Here is a 23,748-nt window from a genome sequence, read left to right as displayed (position 1 = left end):
CACACTTGACTTATATGCTGTGTGTGTGCTTGTGTGTGTAGGTGTCTGTGTTTGCACTGGTGTGTGTGCTCACGCTTATGGTGGCGAGTCCTGAAAACAGATACGGCAAAGCTGGTCTGTACGCCATTTTTGCTACTCAAAGCAATGACTTTGCACTTGGGTATCCTATAGGTGAGACCCGCACAAACGCCACCATAAATACTTCCAAGTACACTCAGCTCTTACTCTCTATGCCTGTATTTCCTGCAGTGGATGCTTTGTACCGCAGCACGTACCCAGAGTACCTGCAGTACATCTATCTGGTGGCCCCCGTGTCCCTCATGCTGCTCAATCCCATCGGATTTGCTCTCTGTGAGGTGCAGAGATGGAAGCAGGCCGGCAACGCACAGCAAAACTCTGCAGGAGTGGTGGCGGTTGTGGTCCTACAGGTGCTGTCCCTGCAGTCCAATATCCCAATCAAGTGTACCACAAACATGGAGGACAATCCAGATCCGGGGGTCCAAACTTGTTCCACACATTTTTGATAGTTTTTATTTTCAAACCATCCATTCATCGTTTTCTACCGCTTGTTCCTTTCGGGGTCGCGGGGGTTGCTGGAGCCTATCCAATACAACATAAATATATATATATATATTTTTTACCATAGGGCTCCTCTCAAGTTAAAATAACTCTAATAAGTTTAATGTGAGTTAAATAAAAAATATATTTAACTACTTTAAAGCTCATCTTTAAAAAATAACTTTAAAGTTTTTAAAGTTAGCCAAAATAAAAACTTCACACACTTTAAAGTTACTTAAAAAAATACTTTAATAACTGTATCCATCCATCCATCCATCTTCTTCCGCTTATCCGAGGTCGGGTCGCGGGGGCAGCAGCCTAAGCAGGGAAGCCCAGACTTCCCTCTCCCCAGCCACTTCGTCCAGCTCCTCCCGGGGGATCCCGAGGCGTTCCCAGGCCAGCCGGGAGACATAGTCTTCCCAACGTGTCCTGGGTCTTCCCCGTGGCCTCCTACCGGTTGGACGTGCCCTAAACACCTCCCGAGGGAGGCGTTCGGGTGGCATCCTGACCAGATGCCCGAACCACCTCATCTGGCTCCTCTCGATGTGGAGGAGCAGTGGCTTTACTTTGAGCTCCCCCCGGATAGCAGAGCTTCTCACCCTATCTCTAAGGGAGAGCCCCGCCACCCGGCGGAGGAAACTCATTTCGGCCGCCTGTACCCGTGATCTTGTCCTTTCGGTCATGACCCAAAGCTCATGACCATAGGTGAGGATGGGAACGTAGATCGACCGGTAAATTGAGAGCTTTGCCTTCCGGCTCAGCTCCTTCTTCACCACAACGGACCGATACAGCGTCCGCATTACTGAAGACGCCGCACCGATCCGCCTGTCGATCTCACAATCCACTTTTCCCTCACTCGTGAACAAGACTCCTAGGTACTTGAACTCCTCCACGTGGGGCAGGGTCTCCTCCCCAACCCGGAGATGGCACTCCACCCTTTTCCGGGCAAGAACCATGGACTCGGACTTGGAGGTGCTGATTCTCATCCCAGTCGCTTCACACTCGGCTGCGAACCGATCCAGTGAGAGCTGAAGATCCTGACCAGATAAAGCCATCAGGACCACATCATCTGCAAAAAGCAGAGACCTAATCCTGCAGCCACCAAACCAGATCCCCTCAACGCCTTGACTGCGCCTAGAAATTCTGTCCATAAAAGTTATGAACAGAATCGGTGACAAAGGGCAGCCTTGGCGGAGTCCAACCCTCACTGGAAACGTGTCCGACTTACTGCCAGCAATGCGGACCAAGCTCTGACACTGATCGTACAGGGAGCGGACAGCCACAATCAGACAGTCCGATACCCCATACTCTCTGAGCACTCCCCACAGGACCTCCCGAGGGACACGGTCGAATGCCTTCTCCAAGTCCACAAAGCACATGTAGACTGGTTGGGCAAACTCCATGCACCCTCAAGGACCCTGCCGAGAGTATAGAGCTGGTCCACAGTTCCACGACCAGGACGAAAACCACACTGTTCCTCCTGAATCCGAGGTTCGACTATCCGGCGTAGCCTCCTCTCCAGTACACCCGAATAGACCTTACCGGGAAGGCTGAGGAGTGTGATCCCACGATAGTTGGAACACACCCTCCGGTTCCCCTTCTTAAAGAGAGGAACCACCACCCCGGTCTGCCAATCCAGAGGTACCGCCCCCGATGTCCACGCAATGCTGCAGAGTCTTGTCAACCAAGACAGCCCCACAGCATCCAGAGCCTTAAGGAACTCCGGGCGGATCTCATCCATAACTGTAAACTTAATTAAAAAAAACAACTTGAAAAACTTTAAAGTTAATTTTTTCTTAGAAATTTACCGTACTTTATATCGACAGACCTGAAGTTCATCAACTTCAGGTCTCTGCCAAAATAAAAGTAAAAAAAAAAAAAAATTGCTTTAAAACCCTAAATGTTGATTAAATAAAAAAAGCTAATCTTTAAAAAAGACAAACAAACTAATAACAACTAATAATTATACGTTTTTAAAGTTATCTAAAAAAAAAACTTTTGCAACTTTAAATATATTTCTCTTAAAAATTTGAATAGTTTTAAAGTTTATTTAAAAAAATAACTTCAAAAACTTTAATTTTAAATTTTTATTTTTTAACTTCACGTATATATCAACAGACCTGAAGTAGATCAACTTCAAGTCTATTTGTCGATAAGGAGTTAGTGTTTTAAATTTGTTTTACGCTTTATGCCCTTTTTGTCAAAACCTTGTTATTTATGGAAAAATATGCAATATTTCCCCCAAAAAGATTTTCAAAGTGGAATATTTGATGTGAAGTAGTTAGAGCCTTATATAGGCCAATAATTCATAACAACATTGATTTGAATTCATTATAATTTTTGAGCAATGACAGTTAAAAAAAACAACTAAAAAAAAACAACACTAAAATTATTAGGGATCCAAAAGGGGCTGCACTCATAAAAGTGTAAAAAATACTGTGTAAGTCATACTTTTGTTTTTTTCAATGCTTAAGTCAACTCCAGATCTATCTGTCGATTATAAGATTTCATCATTTAAATTGGTTTTTTCTATTTTATGCCCTTTTCGTCAAAACCTTGTTATTTATGGCAAAATATGCAATAGTTCCCCCAAAAAGATTTTCAAAGTGGAATATTTGATGTGAAGTAGTTAGAGCCTTACATAGGCCAATAATTCATAACAACATTGATTTTATCCATCCATCCATTTTCTACCGCTTATTCCCTTCGGGGTCGCGGGAACATTGATTTTAATTAATTATAATTTTTGAGCAATGACAATTAAAAAAAACAAAAAACAAAAACAAAACACAAATTATTAGGGATCCAAAAGGGGCTGCACTCATAAAAGTGTAAAAAATACTGTGTAAGTCATACTTTTGTTTTTTTCAATGCTTAAGTCAACTCCAGATCTGTTGATTATAAGATATCATTTAAAACAAACATTTTTATATTTTATGCCCTTTTTGTTAAAGCAAACTCTTTATATAGGGCAAAAACACAAAATATGCTATATTTTCCCCTCAAAAAATATTTCTAAGTATGAAGTCAACAGGGCTTTGAATTCATAACAACATTGATTTTGATTCATTATTATTTTTTAGGAATGACAGCTTAAAAAAACAGCCTGAATGGCAGCTTTGTGTTATTACAGTCAACATTACAACTTTTTCTCGTCACATTTCCCCCATTTGCTCGTTTATTCCACTTTTTTATGTTTTTTTTTTTTAACAGTATTTTCAGAATGTGCTGTGGGCCGTAAGAAAATTAACCGCGGGCCGCACTTTGGACACCTCTGATCTAGATCAATGTGTGGCAGTACATTACAGTTAATTTGCTGTATATTGTGTCCTTTTTTCCCCTTTTTTTTCAATCATACTTATGATTGATTCCATTTTATTGATTGAGTGAGGTGTGAACCCAGATGTAAGTTCCAGAAATGTGCATGCTAATAAAAGCTGTTACCCTCCAGGTGTTGAAGAATCCAATTGTGTTTATGGTGGTCGTCGGCATCGCCTCTCACTTCGCTCTGGGCCAGAGGATCCCTGCTGTGCTGTCCAACTTCATCGATGGCCTGGCCAACTCTTTCGGAGGGGCGGCCCTGTTCTACCTGGGCCTCACTATGGTTCGTCCGCTTAGGCCTAAGACTTCAACGCATAGGAAGTAGAGGAAGACACCACATGACTCCATGTTTGTGTCGCAGGTGGGTCAGCTGAGGAAACTGACAAGAGATGCTGGAGTCGCTTTGATTCTCCTCATCACTGCCAAACTGTGAGTGACCAATGAATGTCCGAGGGGATCTATCACTTGGTTATTATTTTTTTTAACAACAACTACTTTTAACTCCACTTTGTAGAGGAGTGGGGCAGAAGAAAAAAACAGTAGGATATTTGGATAAATGCAAGACGGCATATCTCTGAGAAATGTATAAGTGAAGAAGTTTGACATACTGTACACAGTGTCCATTTTGGTACTGATCCAAACTGGGTGGTATTTTTTGAATAAGAGGCTTAAAATGTAAAGATGCAGTCTTTTAATTGGATATTGGTTCTTTAGCTCCAAAATCAACAACATCCATGATTTCAAAGATATAATCATGTGTATAAGGATGTCCCCTGTTCCGGATATTGGAGCCTTGAGTATTGGTTAATACCGATATTGATCCGATAATATAGTACTGGGCGTAATGGCTGAAACTGTATCATGATATCAGTGCTTTATATCGGTGGATATCGATAATTAGTGATATTTTGATGACTTATCAAGAAATAAGGACCAGGAGAAAAAATTATACACTGTAAGTATCCTCTGATTATAATCTGCTCACTATGATAGCTTCTAGTAATAAGAATGTTATTTAGTGACGACCGCCTAGTGATTATCAGATCAAGCTGATGCCATCGATGAGACCTGGGATGTTTCCATGATACTTTGTGCAATGGTTTGCTCTTAAAAAAGGTGTTTGTAATACAGAGGTTGTGATAGGTGCATAGCTCCAGCAGCCTCTGGCCATTTATGTTCATCTTTCCGATGCCATGGTGTCCCAAGCAAGATGGCCATGATGCATGGTCTGCGCCTACTCTGGCATTAAAATCGCCAAGGACGATTAAGCACTCATCTTTAGGAAAAACCTCGATCTGCTCATCAAGTTGCTCATAGAATCTATCTTTAATCTCCTCAGTTGAAGAAAGAGTAGGAGCATAGACACTGAGAATGTTCACTGGACCTGTAGCAGTGCTGAGACGGATAGACAGCAATCGCTCGGTACTGTTAGGATCCGCTGCCCGGATCATAGTTTGTTTAAGTTTTCTAGTCACATGTGTTTTCAGCCCCTTGTGTTTGTTCGTTTCTGTTGCCATGACAGCAGATTATGCTCAGCTGCCTCTGGTTAGTGTTCGAGACGCTCACCTGTTGTCCGGGCACTAATCAGAGGGCTATTTAGTCTTCGCCCGGGCAGCACTCTGCCTGGCTTCCTAATTTGCTTTCACGCAACAGCTAACGACCACCTTGTTTCCTGCTAGCTCTCATGCTATATTATTTTGCTTACTAGCTCCCACGCTAGTCGTTTTTGTTTTTTTCTGTCTGATTTATTTGTGGAAATAAATCATTTTCCTACCTGCAAGCTGTGTCCGAGCCGTCTGCATCCTTGGGAGAACACCTCGCACCACGATGCGACCCGGTCGTTACAGTAGGAAGCCAGCAGCAAGAAGTTCTCCCGCAACGAGCACGTCGGAGGAGATGGACGAAGGTGCGTGGATGGTGTTGCGAGCAATGGAGGCGGAGACTCTCCGCTATTCCCCCTCGGAGCGCCAGGACCTGATCTGGGGTCCTAACGGAAAGTTGGTCCCAATCCACTCCGTTTGGCCCGAGGACATCGCCACACCTCCGCACCACCGGACGCGTCAGCGAAGACGGAAGCCACCAAAGAGGTCTTCACTTCGCTGCCAAGACGCGCCACTCCCACAGACTCCTCCACCGGTACACAGTAAGCAACATTCAGCCCAAGATTCCCCTCCTCACATGTTTGGCAACCCTATCGACCACTTTGCCAAACATTTCACCGATTGGGCTGTCAGTCAGCTGGAGACCCACACGGATGACGTCATCCCGCCCACTGTGGATGACGTCAGAGACGAAGAATTTTTTTTTAATTCTTCTGCTCCTTTTTATCAGCTACCTCCTAAGGACTTGAATTCTAAGATAAGACATTATCAGGACATTTTTGTGAAATGTAAATCTAGTCAGTCCCGGTCACCTGACTTTCTAGCTCCACCCCCAGTGACTATTGCTCCGCCCACTGCACATATTTTTTCCCCCTGTGCTCCCACCCAGTCTCAAGTGGGGAGTAAGAAAAGACATTTTGGACAATTTAGAGGAGAGGATTCAGCCCTCCCCCGGACCTCCCACCACCCACCCTTGAAGACGGTTCCAATCCGCAAGGAGCGCGTCTGGGATCCGCTTTTTGAGGGGGGGGCTAGTACTGGGAGCTGTGCGAGTGGGGTGGCACAACGGCGTGCTAAGCCGCAACCTCCTGCTCGGCCACCGCCACCTGTCCTTCGGCCTGCTAAGCCGCAACCGCCAGCTAGGCCACCTGCACCTAAGCTAGCGCCAAGGCTAAGGCTAGCACCAGCTCCACCACAGGTTCCAGTACCTGCACCTCGGCTGGTTCCCACACCAGTACCTGCACCTCGGCTGGTTCCCACACCAGTACCTGCACCTCGGCTGGTCCCCGCACCAGTACCTGCTCCACGGCTGGTCCCCGCACCAGTACCTGCTCCACGGCTGGTCCCCGCACCAGTACCTGCACCACGACTGGTTCTCGCACCAGTACCTGCACCACGACTGGTTCTCGCACCAGTACCTGCACCACGACTGGTTCTCGCACCAGTACCTGCACCACGACTGGTTCTCGCACCAGCACCTGCACCACGGCTGGTTCTCGCACCAGCACCTGCACCACGACTGGTTCTCGCACCAGCGACTCCGGCTGCCACGACAGCGACTCCGGCTACCACGACAGCGACTCCGGCTGCCACGACAGCGACTCCGGCTGCCACGACAGCGACTCCTGCTGCCACGACAGCGACTCCTGCTGCCACGACAGCGACTCCTGCTGCCACGACAGCGACTCCTGCTGCCACGACAGCGACTCCTGCTGCCACGACAGCGACTCCTGCTGCCACGACAGCGACTCCTGCTGCCACGACAGCGACTCCGGCTGCCACGACAGCGACTCCGGCTGCCACGACAGCGACTCCGGCTGCCACGACAGCGACTCCCACCGCTTCCACGGCGACATCTCAGCGACCTCGAGTGGTCCGGCGGCGCAAGCGGAAAGCAGGTCCCCGCATGCAGCCCTCAAGGACTCAGAGGCTGCTGAGATTCTGGCGCCACTCACGCCCACCTTCTCGGCGGCCACGAATGTGGCCTTACCGTGGTCGCCCGCCTCGCCCGCCTCGCCAGCGGCGGCAGCGTTCCATTCGCCGCCGCCACCTGACCCTTCCCCGGTGGATTCGGGGACACGTGGCCTGGCGACCCACCACCAATTCACCCCCCCCGCCCGCCCTTGACTCGTGAACTATTGCTTGTTTTTTTTGGGTTCCAGTTGTTTTTTTGTTTTCAAGGGACATCTGGAATCTGTCCTTTTAGGGGGGGGTACTGTTAGGATCCGCTGCCCGGATCATAGTTTGTTTAAGTTTTCTAGTCACATGTGTTTTCAGCCCCTTGTGTTTGTTCGTTTCTGTTGCCATGACAGCAGATTATGCTCAGCTGCCTCTGGTTAGTGTTCGAGACGCTCACCTGTTGTCCGGGCACTAATCAGAGGGCTATTTAGTCTTCGCCCGGGCAGCACTCTGCCTGGCTTCCTAATTTGCTTTCACGCAACAGCTAACGACCACCTTGTTTCCTGCTAGCTCTCATGCTATATTATTTTGCTTACTAGCTCCCACGCTAGTCGTTTTTGTTTTTTTCTGTCTGATTTATTTGTGGAAATAAATCATTTTCCTACCTGCAAGCTGTGTCCGAGCCGTCTGCATCCTTGGGAGAACACCTCGCACCACGATGCGACCCGGTCGTTACAGGTACCTCCTAATGGAGGTACCTGATGGTATAATCACTGGATACATATAACAATTTAATAGTTTTTTTTTCTTTTTACATTTTTTTTCTTTCCATGATGGCACGTATATATATATATATATATATATATATATATATATATATATATATATATATATATATATATATATATATATATATATATATATATATATATATATATATATATATATATATATTCATATATATATATATATATATATATTCATATATATATATTCATATATATATTCATATATATATATATATATATATATATATATATAGTGTGTGTATATGTATATATATATATATATATAGTGTGTGTATATGTATATATATATATATACTGTAATATATATATATATATATATACATATATAAATATTATTATACTTTATAGTATAATCACTGGATACATATAACAATTTAATTGTTTTTTTTCTTTTTACATTTTTTTTCTTTCCATGATGGCACATATATATATATATATATATATATATATATATATATATATGTACTCCTTTATGAGCGGGCCCTTTTTGGATTATTGACCTAATTACCAATTACTTGAATTCAAATATTTCACTTTGAATTTTGTTTTGAGGGGGAAAATATTGCATCTTTTGTGTGTGTTTTTTTTACCGGTTCGCAGAGAGCGAGTGCCTTTGTTCATGCAACCAAACTTACTTCGCTACTTCTGCTTTCTTCCAACGATGAAAAAACAAATATTGAATGTTTCATCGAACATATTTTTCATTGTGTCTATTCCGATGCATATTGATATTGTTTTATCGCCCAGCCCTATTATACGATATCCTTTTACTATTGTAGTGTGGAATGTTAGAAAAAAGGCTTGATCAAGTGAAGTGAGTCAAACAGAGAACAATGGTCGGTGTGAAAAACAATAACCTATTTATTATTAACCGTCTTTAAAGGAACTATGCTGTTTTTTTTTAGTGGCACCTAGTGGAATTCATGAAGTTGAGTTTAATGATGCGGACACATTTGTTCCTGGAACTTTCTAATACACTCACTCCTTGGAGACGTTGTATGTGTGAGCAATATGTAACTATGTCTAAAGAATATGTAACTATTATTATTGTTCCTTAAATTAGCGCAGGAGTTATGTTCCATGGCGAGTGTTTTGTTTCTGTCACCAGTCTTTTAACCCAACGTGTCCCCCTAATATAGAGGATCTTTGACAGGCTTTTTTGAAGTAGAAAACGTCTCCAGAATCATCAGAAACAACAATTTCTCCCCTCAGTCTGGTGATGCCGCTGGTGTGCAAGGACATGATGGACATTCTGGATGTGGGCGTCAACAGCACCAGCGCCAACCACACCAGCTTGACCAACTTCGCCTTCCTCTACGGCGTCTTCCCCACCGCGCCCAGCGTGGCCATCTATGCCGGACACTACAACCTGGAACTGGAGGTGGTGAGTACTGCCAAGTCAAAAATTCCCATTTTTGCCAAATGTATCCAATATTTGTTGTCTCCAGAGACCCCATTTTCTTCTTCCCTGCTCGCCAGTTAGCTGTAACACATTAGCATTACCTCTGGCCGTCATGTCCCATCAGGTGACTTCAGGCATGGTCATCAGCACGTTCCTGTCGGCGCCCATCATGTACGTGTCGGCCTGGCTCCTGGCGATCCCCCTCATGGACCCTGCCCCCCTGGTGGCAGAGCTCCAAAACGTCAGCTTCAACATCAGCATCGTCTGCCTGGTTGCGCTGGTGCGTTCGCTCAACTTCTTGGACGACTGTCGCCAAGATGAATGTTGACTTTATTTTCCACGTCTTGTGGCAGGTTTGGACCATCGTGGTGATGCTCCTCAGCAGGAAGTTTAACCGTCTTCCCCACCTGTTTGCCTTAAATCTCTTCCTGGCTCAGGTTGGACTTCCACTTCCGTGATGCCTTGTGATGTATTCATGCCCATTAATTGTCTTTCTGCACCCTAGTTCCTGGTATGTGTCAGCATGATCCTGTGGAACTTCCTGGTCAGACAAGAAGATAATCTCATCGGCAAAATTCTGGCCTTTTCGCTGCTCTACAGCTCTCTTTACAGCACGTACATTTGGACAGGCACGTGTGCATGTCCGCTCCACATTTATTTGCAGGAACTAATCTGCTTGCTCCTGATTGCATCTCCTCTCCTTCCCTTTTTTTTAGGTCTAATCCCGCTCTGCTTGGCTCTGACCAGCAGAGATGATCTGCTGAGGCTGCGTCCGGCAGTTTTCATGGTTTTTGGCTGGGGGTGAGTTCATGAGATTGTTGCAAATGCAAACCGGGAATTTGACATGGAATGGCAATTCATCAATATAGCAAACGTGTCCAAAGTGCAGCCCCTGGGGACCTTTTCGTCTTGCAGCTCATTTTTTTTATTGGCCCTTAGCATATTGTAAACAGAAATTATACATATAGTGTAAACTATATATATACATACTATACACATAGTGTAAATACATACATATATATATATATATATATATATATATATATATATATATATATATATATATATACATACATATATATATATATATATATATATATATATATATATATATATATATATATATATACTGTATGTATATATATATCCATCGATCCATCCATTTTCTTCCGCTTATCCGAGGTCGGGTTGCGGGGGCAGCAGCCTAAGCATAGAAGCCCAAACTTCCCTCTCCCCAGCCACTTCGTCCAGCTCCTCCCCCGAGGCGTTCCCAGGCCAGCCGGGAGACATAGTCTTCCCAATGTGTCCTGGGTCTTCCCCGTGGCCTCCACATATATATATATATATTGTAAAAATAAATTATACCTATTATAGATATATACATGTAAAAATTTATTATAAAAATTATACACACATTTTAAAATAAATTATAGACCTGCACATTGTACAACATATACATTGTATACACAATGTAACGTAATTTATACATATACACATATTGTAAAAAAAAAGGTATGCATATATTGCAAAATATATATCGACTTGCAGCTCGTTTTTTTGTTGGCCCCATATTGTAAAAATAAATTGTATATATATATATATATATATATATATATATATATATATATATATATATATATATATATATACATATTATACACATAGTGTAAATACATATTATATGTATATATATATATATTGTAAAATAAATTATACCTATTACACACATATAGATATATACATGTACAAATACATTATAAAAATTATACACATATTTTTAAATAAATTATACATATGCACATTGTACAATATATACATTTCATACACAATGTAAAAATTATTTATACATATACACATATTGTAAAAATAAATTATACATATATTGTAAAATATACATATATATTAGACACATAGTATAAATACATATACTGTTTATAATATATATTGTAAAAATAAATTATACATATGCACACATTGTAGATATACATATACATGTTAGCATTTTAAAATTATACACATATTTTAAAATATAGATATGCATATTGTACAATATATAAATGTTATACACAATGTAACAATAATTTATGCAGACTCATATTGTAAAAATAAATTATACATATTATGCACACATTGTAGATATACATGTAAAAATATAAAAATTATACACATTTTAAAAAAATGTAAACATTATGCACATTGTAAAAATATAAACGTTATACACAATGTAAAAATAATTAATACATACAAACATATTGTAAAAATACACTATACATATATTGTAAAATATATATACATATTAGACACATGGTGTAAATACATAAATTATATACATATACTAACTTATATATATATTGTAAAAATAAATGATACATATTATACACACATTGTAGCTACATACATATACACATATTGTTAAAATAATTATAAATGTACATGTCCATCCATCCATCCATCCATTTTGTACCGCTTGTCCCTATCATAAAAAATACATATACACATATTATAAGCATGTATAATTTATGTTATGAAAATACATTATACATAGTAGACACATTGTAAAAAAATATTAAATGTATTTTATTTTAAAATAATAGTGTTTTTGTTGATTACATAAGATATAAGTTGTTGTTATTGTTCTCTCATGTAAATAATATTCCTGTGCGTAGGGTTCCCTTGGTCATGGTGGGAGGTCTTTTGCTTTCTGGCCAAAGGACCGACAGCATTGACTCCGCCTTCTTCTATGGCAAAGCTCAGGTTCGTTTTAACATATCACCACTTTAAACTCTCCACTTAATTAATTTTCCGTTTAAAATCCTCTTTTAAATCTGCCATTAAAACATTCCCAACCCCGAAACAAGCCGATGAATAAATATCATATTCTGTGTCCTAAGATCATCAGCACAGCCGTGGTGCTCGCAGTCAGCCTGGTGCTCGGTGCCATCTCTCTGATGGGTCTCAGCCAGGGGGACCGAGAGCAGAGAGGCTACCAGGTCCTAAACAGGACGGCTGTCCCTGCTGCAAATAATGAGGATCTGAGGACCCCTAGTGGTGTAGGAGACACACAACAGCAGCAGCTGGCAGAAACTTCACCTGGCTGCAGCATTAACTCTGGTATCAACCACACTATATCTTTGATTTATGATGATGTTTTGATTATATATTATTGATTTGTGTTCTGTTTGTGTGTATTAGACATCCACACGCCTCCTTTCCAGTCGGTGCCTGACATGATTGCCAGCACACAGAGGAACAATGGCAACAACACTGGTATGACATAAAGCTGGCAATATGGCCGAAAACTGTATCACAATATTAATGTTTGATATCGCTCGAAACATTTTTATTTGAAATGTAACCTTCCTCTGATTATAACCTGTCAGCTATCAAGCCAGAAATGTCAACACAAGCTTGGAAAATGTCAACACAAGCATGGAAAACACTCAATGTCAACAAAATAGTAAAATCCCATTGAACACTAATAAGCTCTTCAAATTAAAGAATATGTAAGAAATGCTTAATTAAGTGTTACAAAATAGTGCAAAGTGTGAAAATGTAAACAGAGAAACATGAGAAGAACTATTTTCTGCAGATTTAGTGCCAGGAAGTTTCAGCTGTGCTCTAAAGGGTGAGCGCAGCTAAGGTGGTGTGGTATTAGCAGTCTTGGCGGGGACGAGTGCTTTGCATCATTTACAGACCACATTGGTCTGACTACGGTCCCTTTAAAAAAACAAAAACAAAAAAAAATACTGTCATTTCCTGTTTTATCCACAATTTCCTCATTTTGACATTCTCTTCTCACCCCATGCAAAGAATCAAGTGCCACACAACCAAACGTGATAGTTGATACTGTCACTTGATTGGCTGTTAGCGTGTCACTCCCACTGATCAGTGATCACTTTGTGCGCTGCTAGGTTACCAGAGTGAGTGCCTTTGTTCATGCAACCAACCTTGCTTCGCTACTTCCGCGTTCAATCGTTTATACGAACGCATTATTTATCTATGTTGTTTTATTCTATTATGACGTATAAATAATATTTTATATGTCATTAACTGATAAGTGTGTTTTTATAAATAACGTATTTTTTGGACTACAAGTCGCAGTTTTTTTCATAGTTTGGCTGGGGGTGCGACTTATACTCAGGAGCGACTTATGTGTGAAATTATTAACACATTACCGTAAAATATCAAATAATATTATTTAGCTCATTCACGTAAGAGACTAGACATATAAGATTTCATGGGATTTAGCGATTAGGAGTGACAGATTGTTTGGTAAACGTATAGCATGTTCTATATGTTATAGTTATTTGAATGACTCTTACCATAATATGTTACGTTAACATACCAGGCACGTTCTTAGTTGGTTATTTATGCGTCATATAACGTACACTTATTCAGCCTGTTGTTCACTATTCTTTATTTATTTTAAATTGCCTTTCAAATGTCTATTCTTGGTGTTGGATTTTATCAAATAAATTTCCCCAAAAAATACGACTTATACTCCAGTGCGACTTATATGTTTTTTCCTTCTTTATTATGCATTTTTGGCAGGTGCGACTTATACTCCGGTGCGACTTACACTCCGAAAAATACGGTAGATATTCCATTACCTTTGTAAATGTGATGTTGTTTTCCACCCCAGACCACCCGGGGGCGCTGTGCGACAGGCAGCAGCAGATTTCCTCCTCTTCAGAGCATCCTCCAAACCCGGCTGCAGCCAAGCGTGGAAGCGCTGATGACGACAAGCAAACAGTCAGACACGTGCTGCTCAGTCTCCTGCTCATCGTCAGCTTGCTCGCAGTGAGAATTCACGTCTATCTTTTTTTTTTTACCACCTTACGGATTTGTTTTGTTCAAACGTCATCTGGCGTGTTTGTGTGGAGAACCTCTCCAGCTGCCTGTGGTGGTTGTTCAACAAGGATCCAGGACGGCTCTACTTGGAGTTGCAGTTCTTTTGTGCTGTGGTGAACTACGGACAGGTAGCACATTTTTTTTCAATTGTTTTTAATGCGATAAATACAAATAAATATGTATCGTTACGCCCTTGAACAAAGGGCTTCCTGTCCTTCGGGATCTTCGGCCTTGATCATCATCTCATCATCCTGCCCTTCAAGAAGAGGTGAGAGCTGTCATGTTGACCATAGCGAGGAGTCACGTGACCAGATAGGGGCGTGTCCGCAGGTTGCAGGGCTTGTGGCGAGGTCGCGCCGCAGATGAGCTGAGTCCTGCGGGAGGAGCCGAGGACGTCAGGCTCACCTGCACGCAGTTTGTGCGCTACCACAAGGAGCAGTGTGTGCACGATATATTTCACACGCGCAGGTATGTTCAATATTAATTTATTCATGTAAGATTCTACACCAAAAAAACATCTATTTATTAGTATTCCTCCGCAAAACTTTGGCACGCTCCACAGCCCACAGTTTTCATCCAATTGGAACTGTTTGAGTATCAAAACCTGGAATTGTGAGCTCCCCCCAAACAAACAAAAATCAGAGATTACCCTGAATTCCCAGTTTTCTGGGTCATTTTTCCAGTTGAAAATGAATGGGCCATTTTTTGAACTTGCTCAATCGATTTGAACCATTCCCTCATCCACACACTCCACATCAAACTACCATTTTCCAAGTTTAAAAAATAATAATTCTAGATTAGCCAAAATTGCCAGTTTTCCAGGTAATTTTTCAAGGTGAAAATGAATGTGCCATTTTTTAAATTTACATAATTTCCACATTTCTCAACCAATTTGAACCATTCCATCATCCACAGCCTCCACTTACCTTGGAACATCAAACTACAATTTTCCAAGTTAAAAAAAAAAATCCTAGATTACCCAGAATTCCCAGTTTTCCGGGTCACTTTTCCAGTTAAAAATGAATGGGCCATTTTTTGAACATGCACGATTTCCACATTTCTCAACCGATTTGAACCGTTCCACCATTTGCACACTCATCTCACCCTGGACAATCAATTTACCATTTTCCAAGTTCAAAAACATTCCAGGACTTCCCAGAATTTCCGGTGTTCCAAAGCCCTATTTTCACCTCTTCCTGGAAAGTTTTCAAAGTCAACATTTTTTAACTGTTTTTGACTATTCCACCTTTATAACATTCTTCTTAATTGGGACAACAAAAGTATTTCTCGTTTTTTTGTGTAAAATTTTCCAGTTTTCCCGAAATTCCAAAATACCAATTAAAATTGAAACTGTGACACCCTCCCATTCATATCATCTAGGATAAGTGTTGTATTACCCATATTTTCAAAATTTGACGTTTTTCCCAAAATCCCCAAATTTCTAGGAAATTCCCATTCAAATGTTCTACAATGCCCCAAATTTTTGCGCCATTTTTTACCCGATTCTGACCTTTCAACCATCCACCCACACGGCTCTTCCTTTTTTACCTTCTTTTACCTTTTTATTTAACATATTTTACCTTTTATATACCTTATATTTATCTTCTTTCGGCTTCTATTTATTTAATATTTATTTTCTTTTGGCTTCTGTTTACTTTCGATTTATTAACTTTTGACTTTTATTTACCTTTTTCACCTTCTTTTACCATTTTATTTGCTTTCTTTTATATTGTTTCATGACTTTTATTTATCTTCTATTCATCTTTTGGCTTCTATTGACCTTTTTTTAACCTTTGTTTACCTTTTTATTTAACTTATTTTACCTTTTATTTACATTATATTTGTCTTCTTTCAGCTTCTATTTACTTGCGATTTTTTTTCTTTTGGCTTCTATTTACCTTTTTTTTGTACTTTATTTTACCATTCTATTTACTTTATTTGATCTTTTATTTAACTTCGATTTACCCTTAACCTTATTTTTACAGTTTTTTACCTTTTATTCAACTTGTTTAATTTTATTTAAACTTTTTCTTACCTTCTAAATGACCTAATTTTACCCTTTTATTTACCTTCTTTTATCTTCTCTTGGCTTCTAATGACCTTTTTTAACCTTTGTTTACCTTTTTATTTAACTTATTTTACCTTTTATTTACCTTTATATTTATCTTCTTTCAGCTTCTATTTACTTTCGATTTTTTTTCTTTTGACTTCTATTTACCTTCTTTCCCCCCCCTTCTTTTACCGTTCTATTTACCTTCTGTTATTTACCCTTTACCTTATTTTACCATTTATTTACCTTTCATTTCCCTTGTTTGATTTGATTTACTTTTATTTACCTTCTAAATGACCTAATTTTACCCTTTTATTTACCTTCTATTTAACTATTTTACCTTCTTTTCCTTCCTTTTTTCACCTTCTGTTTACTCTTTATTATTTTTACCATCTATTTAACTGGTTTTACCTTTGTTTACCTCCCATTTACATTTTTTTACCTTTTGCCTTTTATTGACCTTTTAGCCTTTAACCTTTTCTTTCTTTTACGTTCTATTTAACATATATTACCATTTTGTATGCAATCTAGCTTTTATCCACATTTTTAGTTACACTCATTAAACGATTAACCGATGCAACAGAATATAAATAATTGTTCATATGTCTCTGATGGGCACATAAATCAGTCTGAGGAGTAAAAGTTGGCCCTTTTTATGGAAACTGTTACCCAGAATCACCTCTTTGTGTGGCTAACGTATCCACGCCCTGTAGAAATGTACGTACAACAGCGACGAAGTTGCCGTACGGCAGCACTAATTTCCACACCAACGTCAGTCTTGATGTATCTCAACTTTGCCGTGAAAAAGGGCGTACGGCAGGTTTTTCTGCGTAAGCAAGCTTGGTTACATGAGGCCCTAGGAGGATGGCTCTCGTTCTGTTTGAGCCCAAAACAAGGCACAGATTTTGTTCTGTCGTCTGCTTGACTGTTGCTGCTTCTCGCATTAAAAACAAGCAAAATTCTTCAGTTATTTATTTACACTGACACTCTTGAATGTCCAATAATGGACAATGATTGCATCTTCTTGCTCCTTTGTAATAGTTTCTTGCTTTTACTTATTATTTTGTAAAGACAGACTAACCTGTATGTTTCAGAGCAGTGGTTCTCAAACTTTTTTCACCAAGTACCACCATTATGACTGAGATTATCAGTAGCGTAGTAGGCCTAAGTATGAATTAAAAACAAGGCAGAGGTTTTATTTGAAAAGTATATTTCATATGTAACATTACACACAGTTCGAACAGTAACACTGTGTTTGATTATAGGAAAAATAAACACTGTAGTTTAATCAAGAGATTCTTTGGTGTACTACTAGATGGAGCCCACAGTAACACAGTTTGAGAATCACTGTTTTAGAGTCTTTGGCGCTTTTCTTTTCTTTCTCACAAACAATTCTTTGCACTCTGCTTGCTTTCTTTTTCTTTCCTCCCTGGGTTCTGTTTTGGCTCCACCTCCTCTCTCGCTCCCCCTAGTGGCTCAGGAGAGAGTGTGAGCGCTCCGACAGGTGAATCCTTGCTCTGATAATAATGACAGGTGCCGGAGCGACGCCCCGCAGCAGCAGACGCCGGACCTCCAGGCGGACCGGCACCAGCATGAGCCCGCCCCAGACCCACCTCACCAGCACCCCCACATCCGAAGCACGTTCCTCGGCTGCGACCTGGTCGACTGGCTGATCGGCCGCGGACTGTGTGCGGGGCGAGCCCAGGCCCGGCGCTACGTAACACGTCTCCAGCAGGGGGGGGTGTTGCGCGACGTGACGGGCGAGCACAGCTTCAGGGAGGAGTGCATGCTGCTCTACCACTTCGCACATGAGGACGAGACCAGCTGATGGAGACCCCAGCAGCAACCACCAGGCCACAACACTAAGTGCCTTACGGTGCCGTTTTTCCATCCGCCACTAGGGGAACTCTTGTTCTTCAAAGTGCAGGCAAGTCCCCTCTTAAAAAAACATTTATTTTTGCACAGCATGTGAAGGTTCTGTCGCTTTCCACATCGCTTGGCGGTTGCTGCTTTTGGCTCCACCCTCCTCAACTGACATGTTTGGTTTCTCTTTACTTTTATTATTTCAATGCACTGAAAGGTCCACAATATATCTTTTACAGCAGGGGTGTCCAAAACTACGGCCTGTGAGGCGCCATAAGTTTAATAATAAAAATAAGAAATCTTACCCACGATGAGATTGCATTCAATTTAATTATCTGAGAAAGCCGATGTAGCCATTTTGTTGCCAACCAGTGGACAACATGAAGAATTTAGGTCAATGACTTTTAATAATGCTCTATTGCAAACAACCTTTCCTAGTCATGGTGGGGAAAAAAAATAAACAAAAAAATCCAACCGACACAAAATGTCAACAGACATGGTCACACACAACACAACCTGTTCACTGTATTTTGTGGACATAAAAAACGTCCATGCACTGTAAGAAATTCAAAATGACACCCAATCAAATCTATTACAAAGCATTTTAGCTGCTTGATATTTCAGATTGTTTACAAAACTTTAAGGAGGTTGTCACGGAAGTAAAGAAGGTAGGAGTTGAACTTTCACATACCGTTAATATCCAATTATATTTATTATTAATTATATATCCATTATATTAATACAATATAAGTCAAAAAGTTTGGACACCCCTGTTTTACAGAGATACAGTGGGTACGGAAAGTATTCACACTCTTTAAATTTTTCACTCTTTGTTTCATTGGAGCTACTTGCTAAAATACAAAAAGTTAATTTTGTTTCTCATTAATGTACACTCAGCACCCCATCTTGACAGAAAAAAACAGAAATCTAGCAATTTTAGCAAATGTATTAAAATCAGGTTGGATTGGATTCTTTTCATCCACTTTTTATTTTTTTAATACATTTGCAAACAATTCTACATTTCTGTTTTTTTTTGTCAAGATGGGGTGCTGAGTGTATATTAATTAGAATTAAAATTTACTTTTTCGATTTTAGCAAATGGTTACAATGAAACAAACAGTGGAAAATGTAAAGAGGTGTAAATACCCACCGTAATAATTATATACATTGAACAATATGTTCATTATTGTGCTTGTAGTTTGCACTCCTTATACTTACAGTGGTCCTCATACAGGGTTTCTACAGGTAATTAAAAAGCATTAAAAATGAATTTTGCAAAAATTAAGGCCTTAAATGGCACGAAAAAGCTATGAGCTTCAAAAAGCTATAAATACAACGTCCAGAGGTATTTAAAAAAAATCTTATATTTGCAATTAGCAACAAAATAGACAACAAATCAAACCACCAAACACAGTTTTTCCTATTGGGGGGAAAAAATCTGCACTTTAAGATGTTCGATATTTTTGAAATGCAATTAATGCTAACAAATATTGAGAGTCCATTCTATCTGATGTTTGGTTATAGGATAGAAGGATAGAAGAAAGTAAAAAAGGTAAATCAGTTAAAAAAAAAGTGAAATAAGTTTAAAGTAATAATAAAATAAGGTAAATAAATGTATAAAGAAGCCAAAAAAAGATAAATAGATGGTATATAAAAGGTGAAACAAGTTAAAAGATGATAAACAAAGGTAAAAGAGTAAATCAAAGATTAAAAAAGGCAAAATAAAGTAAATAAAAGGTTTTTAGAAGTTAAAAGAAGGTAAATAGGAATTAAAGGAAAGTAAAAAAGATACAAGAAGGTAAAAGGGTAAATTCAATCAATCAATCAATCAATCAATCAATCAATCAATCAATCGAAGATTAAAAAGACAAAATAATCTAAATAAAAGGTAAATAGCAGGTAAAATAAGTTAAATAGGAGTTAAAGGAAAGTTAAAAAAATAGAATTTAAAAAAGATAAAAGAAGTGAAAAAAAGTAATTTATGTTAAAAAGTAAAAGAAAGTAACAAATATATAAAAATATATAGTATAAAGAAGCCAAAAGAAGATAAATAGAAGTTGAATAAAACATAGAAGAAAATAAATAGAAGATAAATAAAAGGTACGTCTAGGGTAAAAGATGGTTTTATTTACAATAGTACAAAATACTACAGTAATGACAAAAATGCTTATTGCGTTTGAACGTGTTATTTGCATTATATGTTATGATACATTTGTGCTTAATTTGGCCACAGTTAGTGTCAACTATTCGACTATTCAACATTATTATTGTCAAATGTTTACAATTTTGTCCAGACAGACAATTGTATGCTTTTGAATCCATACAATAACGATCTGCAGTCGGACATGGGCACTAAAATTGGTTTTAAGTTGCATTAAAAAGCATTACATTAGTTTTGCTGATATCTGCAGAAACCCTGTAATATTTTGGTGACCATATTTATTAGAAACCACTACAAAGTACAGTAATGAAGTAAACTTACTGTGAAATGAATACTTGTCTGACATTACTATCTTTGCGTGTGTTTTCCCGATCAAAGTACACTGGCATTAAATTCCGCTGTAACTGAGAATAAATAGTTTACCTGAAGGACATTGTTAAATATATACTGAAATATTATGCTGAGATGTTTGACTATCATCACGTTAGGGAAGCATTGGTTGCGCGCATGACTTGAAATTATGCCAGTAGAGATGTCCGATAATATTGGTCTGCCGATATTATCGGCCGATATATGCGTTAAAATGTAATATCGGAAATTATCGGTATCGGTTTTTTTATTATCGGTATCGTTTGTTTTGTTTTTTTTTTGTTTTTTTTAATTAAATCAACATAAAAAACTCAAGATACACTTACAATTAGTGCACCAACCCCAAAAACCTCCCTCCCCCATTTACACTCATTCACACAAAAGGGTTGTTTCTTTCTGTTATTAATATTCTGGTTCCTACATTATATATCAATATATATCAATACAGTCTGCAAGGGATACAGTCCGTAAGCACACATGATTGTGCGTGCTGCTGGTCCACTAATAGTACTAACCTTTAACAGTTAATTTTACTAATTTTCATTCATTACTAGTTTCTATGTAACTGTTTTTATATTGTTGTACTTTCTTTTTTATCCAAGAAAATGTTTTTAATTAATTTATCTTATTTTACTAATTTTAAAAAAAAGTACCTTATCTTCACCATACCTGGTTGTCCAAATTAGGCATAATAATGTGTTAATTCCACGACTGCATATATCGGTTGATATCGGTATCGGTTGATATCGGTATCGGTAATTAAAGAGTTGGACAATATCGGAATATCGGATATCGGCAAAAAGCCATTATCGGACATCCCTACTCGCCAGTAAATGCGTCCCCTACGAACTCTGTTACATAAATAGATTTTGTGAGAGTCATATGTTTGCAATCCTTATGTATGACAATAACTCTTATGTTTTTCGGTTTTCTATGCATTCTAACTTGTAAATAAACAGTAGCAACTTGTAAATAAACAGTAGCAAAAGTCAGCCAACTTAAAGTGCGTACTATTGTGCCTATAAAGCGCTCTATAACACATCCAAAAACATCCTTGAAGGTTTTATATACATGCTGCAAGTATGTATGTAACATTCATAATAACATGTAATATTTACATATTTTGCTCTTTTAAAGCATATAGTGGCGTAATAATTTCACAGACACATCACAATGTTTACTTTCTCCTTCAACAACAACAACAACAACAACAACACTACTAATTATGGCAGATGTCATGAGAGACAACAAAGACTACTTTGGGACAAATGATGATCCAGAATCCTATATTTTTGAGCCTGAATATACAGAGGATGAACTACAGGTTTTAGAAACATGAACATAATAAAACAACCACTTACTGTACAATGTCTGCTCTCACTCGGTTGCCGACTTTTGGGGTGTTTATATCTTCCTGTTTAGATTAAAAAAATAATTCTAATTCCCACGTAGGTAAAAAAACGTGACACAAACTAGCATCTTTCTCGCCATTTCTGGGTCTAAGTTCAATGTCGACCAACTTCTCGGTTTATGGACACAATATTTTATACCTAAGTGAGAAGCATGATGTATAATTAACTTTCACCTACTCAGAGGCGATGCAGCAGCTCATCGGCTCAATATGTCAATATAGCTGCATAAGCTAGTTACCTCTCTGTGATTACGGCGCCTCTAAAAGTAGTTCCTCTGCTTTAGAGCTTATAAGAATAATATCGCTAATACTTGGTTAATATTCAGGTCACAAGATGTAAATGGAGTATTGTTGGTGGTTTTTGGATTACTCCTTTTAGCTGCATTGTTAGCCACATATTTTACAAATTAGAATGCATTAAAAAAAGAAAGACGTGTTTGTCTTGCATAAGTGCATTTCTCCTTTAAAGTCCTGCTATCTAACGATTAATTTTTTAAATCAGATCAATCACACTTTTGAATTTGAATTAATCACAAGTTATTACTGGCTTGCATAATTGACCCTAACTTAAAAAAAGACCCTAATATTTAGACGCAAATGCAAATTTATTGCAAATTAAAAAAAAAAGTGTATCTTGAATGCACTTCATTTATTTTCTCAAAACCTGCTAACAATTTAATCTAAACTTTCGTCTGTTTTTTTGTTTTGAATGATTAATCTGCATTTATACATGATAAATGCAATAACTTCATGTGATTAATCGCGTGAGTTGACGAATTAAATAAAAAAAGACCCTAATATTTGGACACAAATGCAAATTTATTGAAAATTAAAAAAAAAAAAAGTGTATCTTGAATGCAGTTCATTTATTTTCTCAAAACCTGCTAACAATTTAATCCAAACTTTCGTCTGTTTTTTTGTTTTGCGTGATAAACCTGCATTTATGCATGATAAATGCAATAATTTCATGTGATTAAACACATGAAAGTTATTGGACACTTTTGGAACCCAACATGAAAGCAGCTAGTTTGCACATTTTTTTGTCTCCCACAACATCCATGAAAATGACTCAAGGGAAATTATGCAAATTAGTTGACATCTAGCCTCCCGCTAGCAAAATATCCCTTTTTTTGTGTGAGGAGTGTTTCTGACTTTCAGGTTCTTATGACTACTGGGTGCCTCCGCCAATGTGAAGGTGTGTGTCGGTGCGTGCATGACGTGTAGGAGAGAATAAAAACATTTTAAGAAGAGCTTTATTGAGCCTTTTCCTCTCAACAAGAATCAGCATTAGCTTTGATGTTACATCATGCCCAACAATTAGTCACGTTTGTTGTCAGCTGATGACAGCGATTGAGCAAAGTTTAGCCAATAATGTAAACTATCAAAGAATGTATATGGGAGTGCTTTGGGCATGTGCATGTGTACGAGACGGCGACGAGTGACAGCCATGAAT

General features: G+C 38.9%; 1 protein-coding gene across 4 annotated transcripts in view; it reads left to right on the top strand.

Annotated features, from left to right (window-relative positions):
* Nucleotides 1–21,843, top strand: part of LOC133657767 (lysosomal cholesterol signaling protein-like) — a 28,774-nt gene extending 6,931 nt beyond the window's left edge. For 2 of the 4 annotated variants that reach the window (XM_062059476.1, XM_062059477.1), the window contains exons 4-20: nucleotides 42–171; nucleotides 250–428; nucleotides 4,010–4,162; nucleotides 4,241–4,308; nucleotides 9,401–9,572; nucleotides 9,715–9,870; nucleotides 9,944–10,027; nucleotides 10,096–10,219; nucleotides 10,307–10,391; nucleotides 12,257–12,344; nucleotides 12,482–12,701; nucleotides 12,783–12,857; nucleotides 14,233–14,390; nucleotides 14,474–14,569; nucleotides 14,645–14,709; nucleotides 14,772–14,909; nucleotides 18,025–21,843. In XM_062059476.1, the coding sequence (XP_061915460.1) occupies nucleotides 42–171; nucleotides 250–428; nucleotides 4,010–4,162; nucleotides 4,241–4,308; nucleotides 9,401–9,572; nucleotides 9,715–9,870; nucleotides 9,944–10,027; nucleotides 10,096–10,219; nucleotides 10,307–10,391; nucleotides 12,257–12,344; nucleotides 12,482–12,701; nucleotides 12,783–12,857; nucleotides 14,233–14,390; nucleotides 14,474–14,569; nucleotides 14,645–14,709; nucleotides 14,772–14,909; nucleotides 18,025–18,319 (2,286 nt within the window). In that variant the 3' untranslated portion in view covers nucleotides 18,320–21,843. Of the gene's footprint in view, nucleotides 1–41; nucleotides 172–249; nucleotides 429–4,009; nucleotides 4,163–4,240; nucleotides 4,309–9,400; nucleotides 9,573–9,714; nucleotides 9,871–9,943; nucleotides 10,028–10,095; nucleotides 10,220–10,306; nucleotides 10,392–12,256; nucleotides 12,345–12,481; nucleotides 12,702–12,782; nucleotides 12,858–14,232; nucleotides 14,391–14,473; nucleotides 14,570–14,644; nucleotides 14,710–14,771; nucleotides 14,910–17,963 lie in introns of all 4 variants that reach the window. The other 2 variants (XM_062059478.1, XM_062059479.1) reach the window with 2 other exon arrangements.
* Nucleotides 21,844–23,748: the final 1,905 nt, after the last annotated feature.

Source organism: Entelurus aequoreus, linkage group LG09 (assembly GCF_033978785.1).
Source record: "Entelurus aequoreus isolate RoL-2023_Sb linkage group LG09, RoL_Eaeq_v1.1, whole genome shotgun sequence".
Lineage (NCBI taxonomy): Eukaryota > Metazoa > Chordata > Actinopteri > Syngnathiformes > Syngnathidae > Entelurus > Entelurus aequoreus.
Note: the sequence above shows the minus strand (reverse complement) of the source record. Positions and strands in the feature narration are given on the sequence as shown.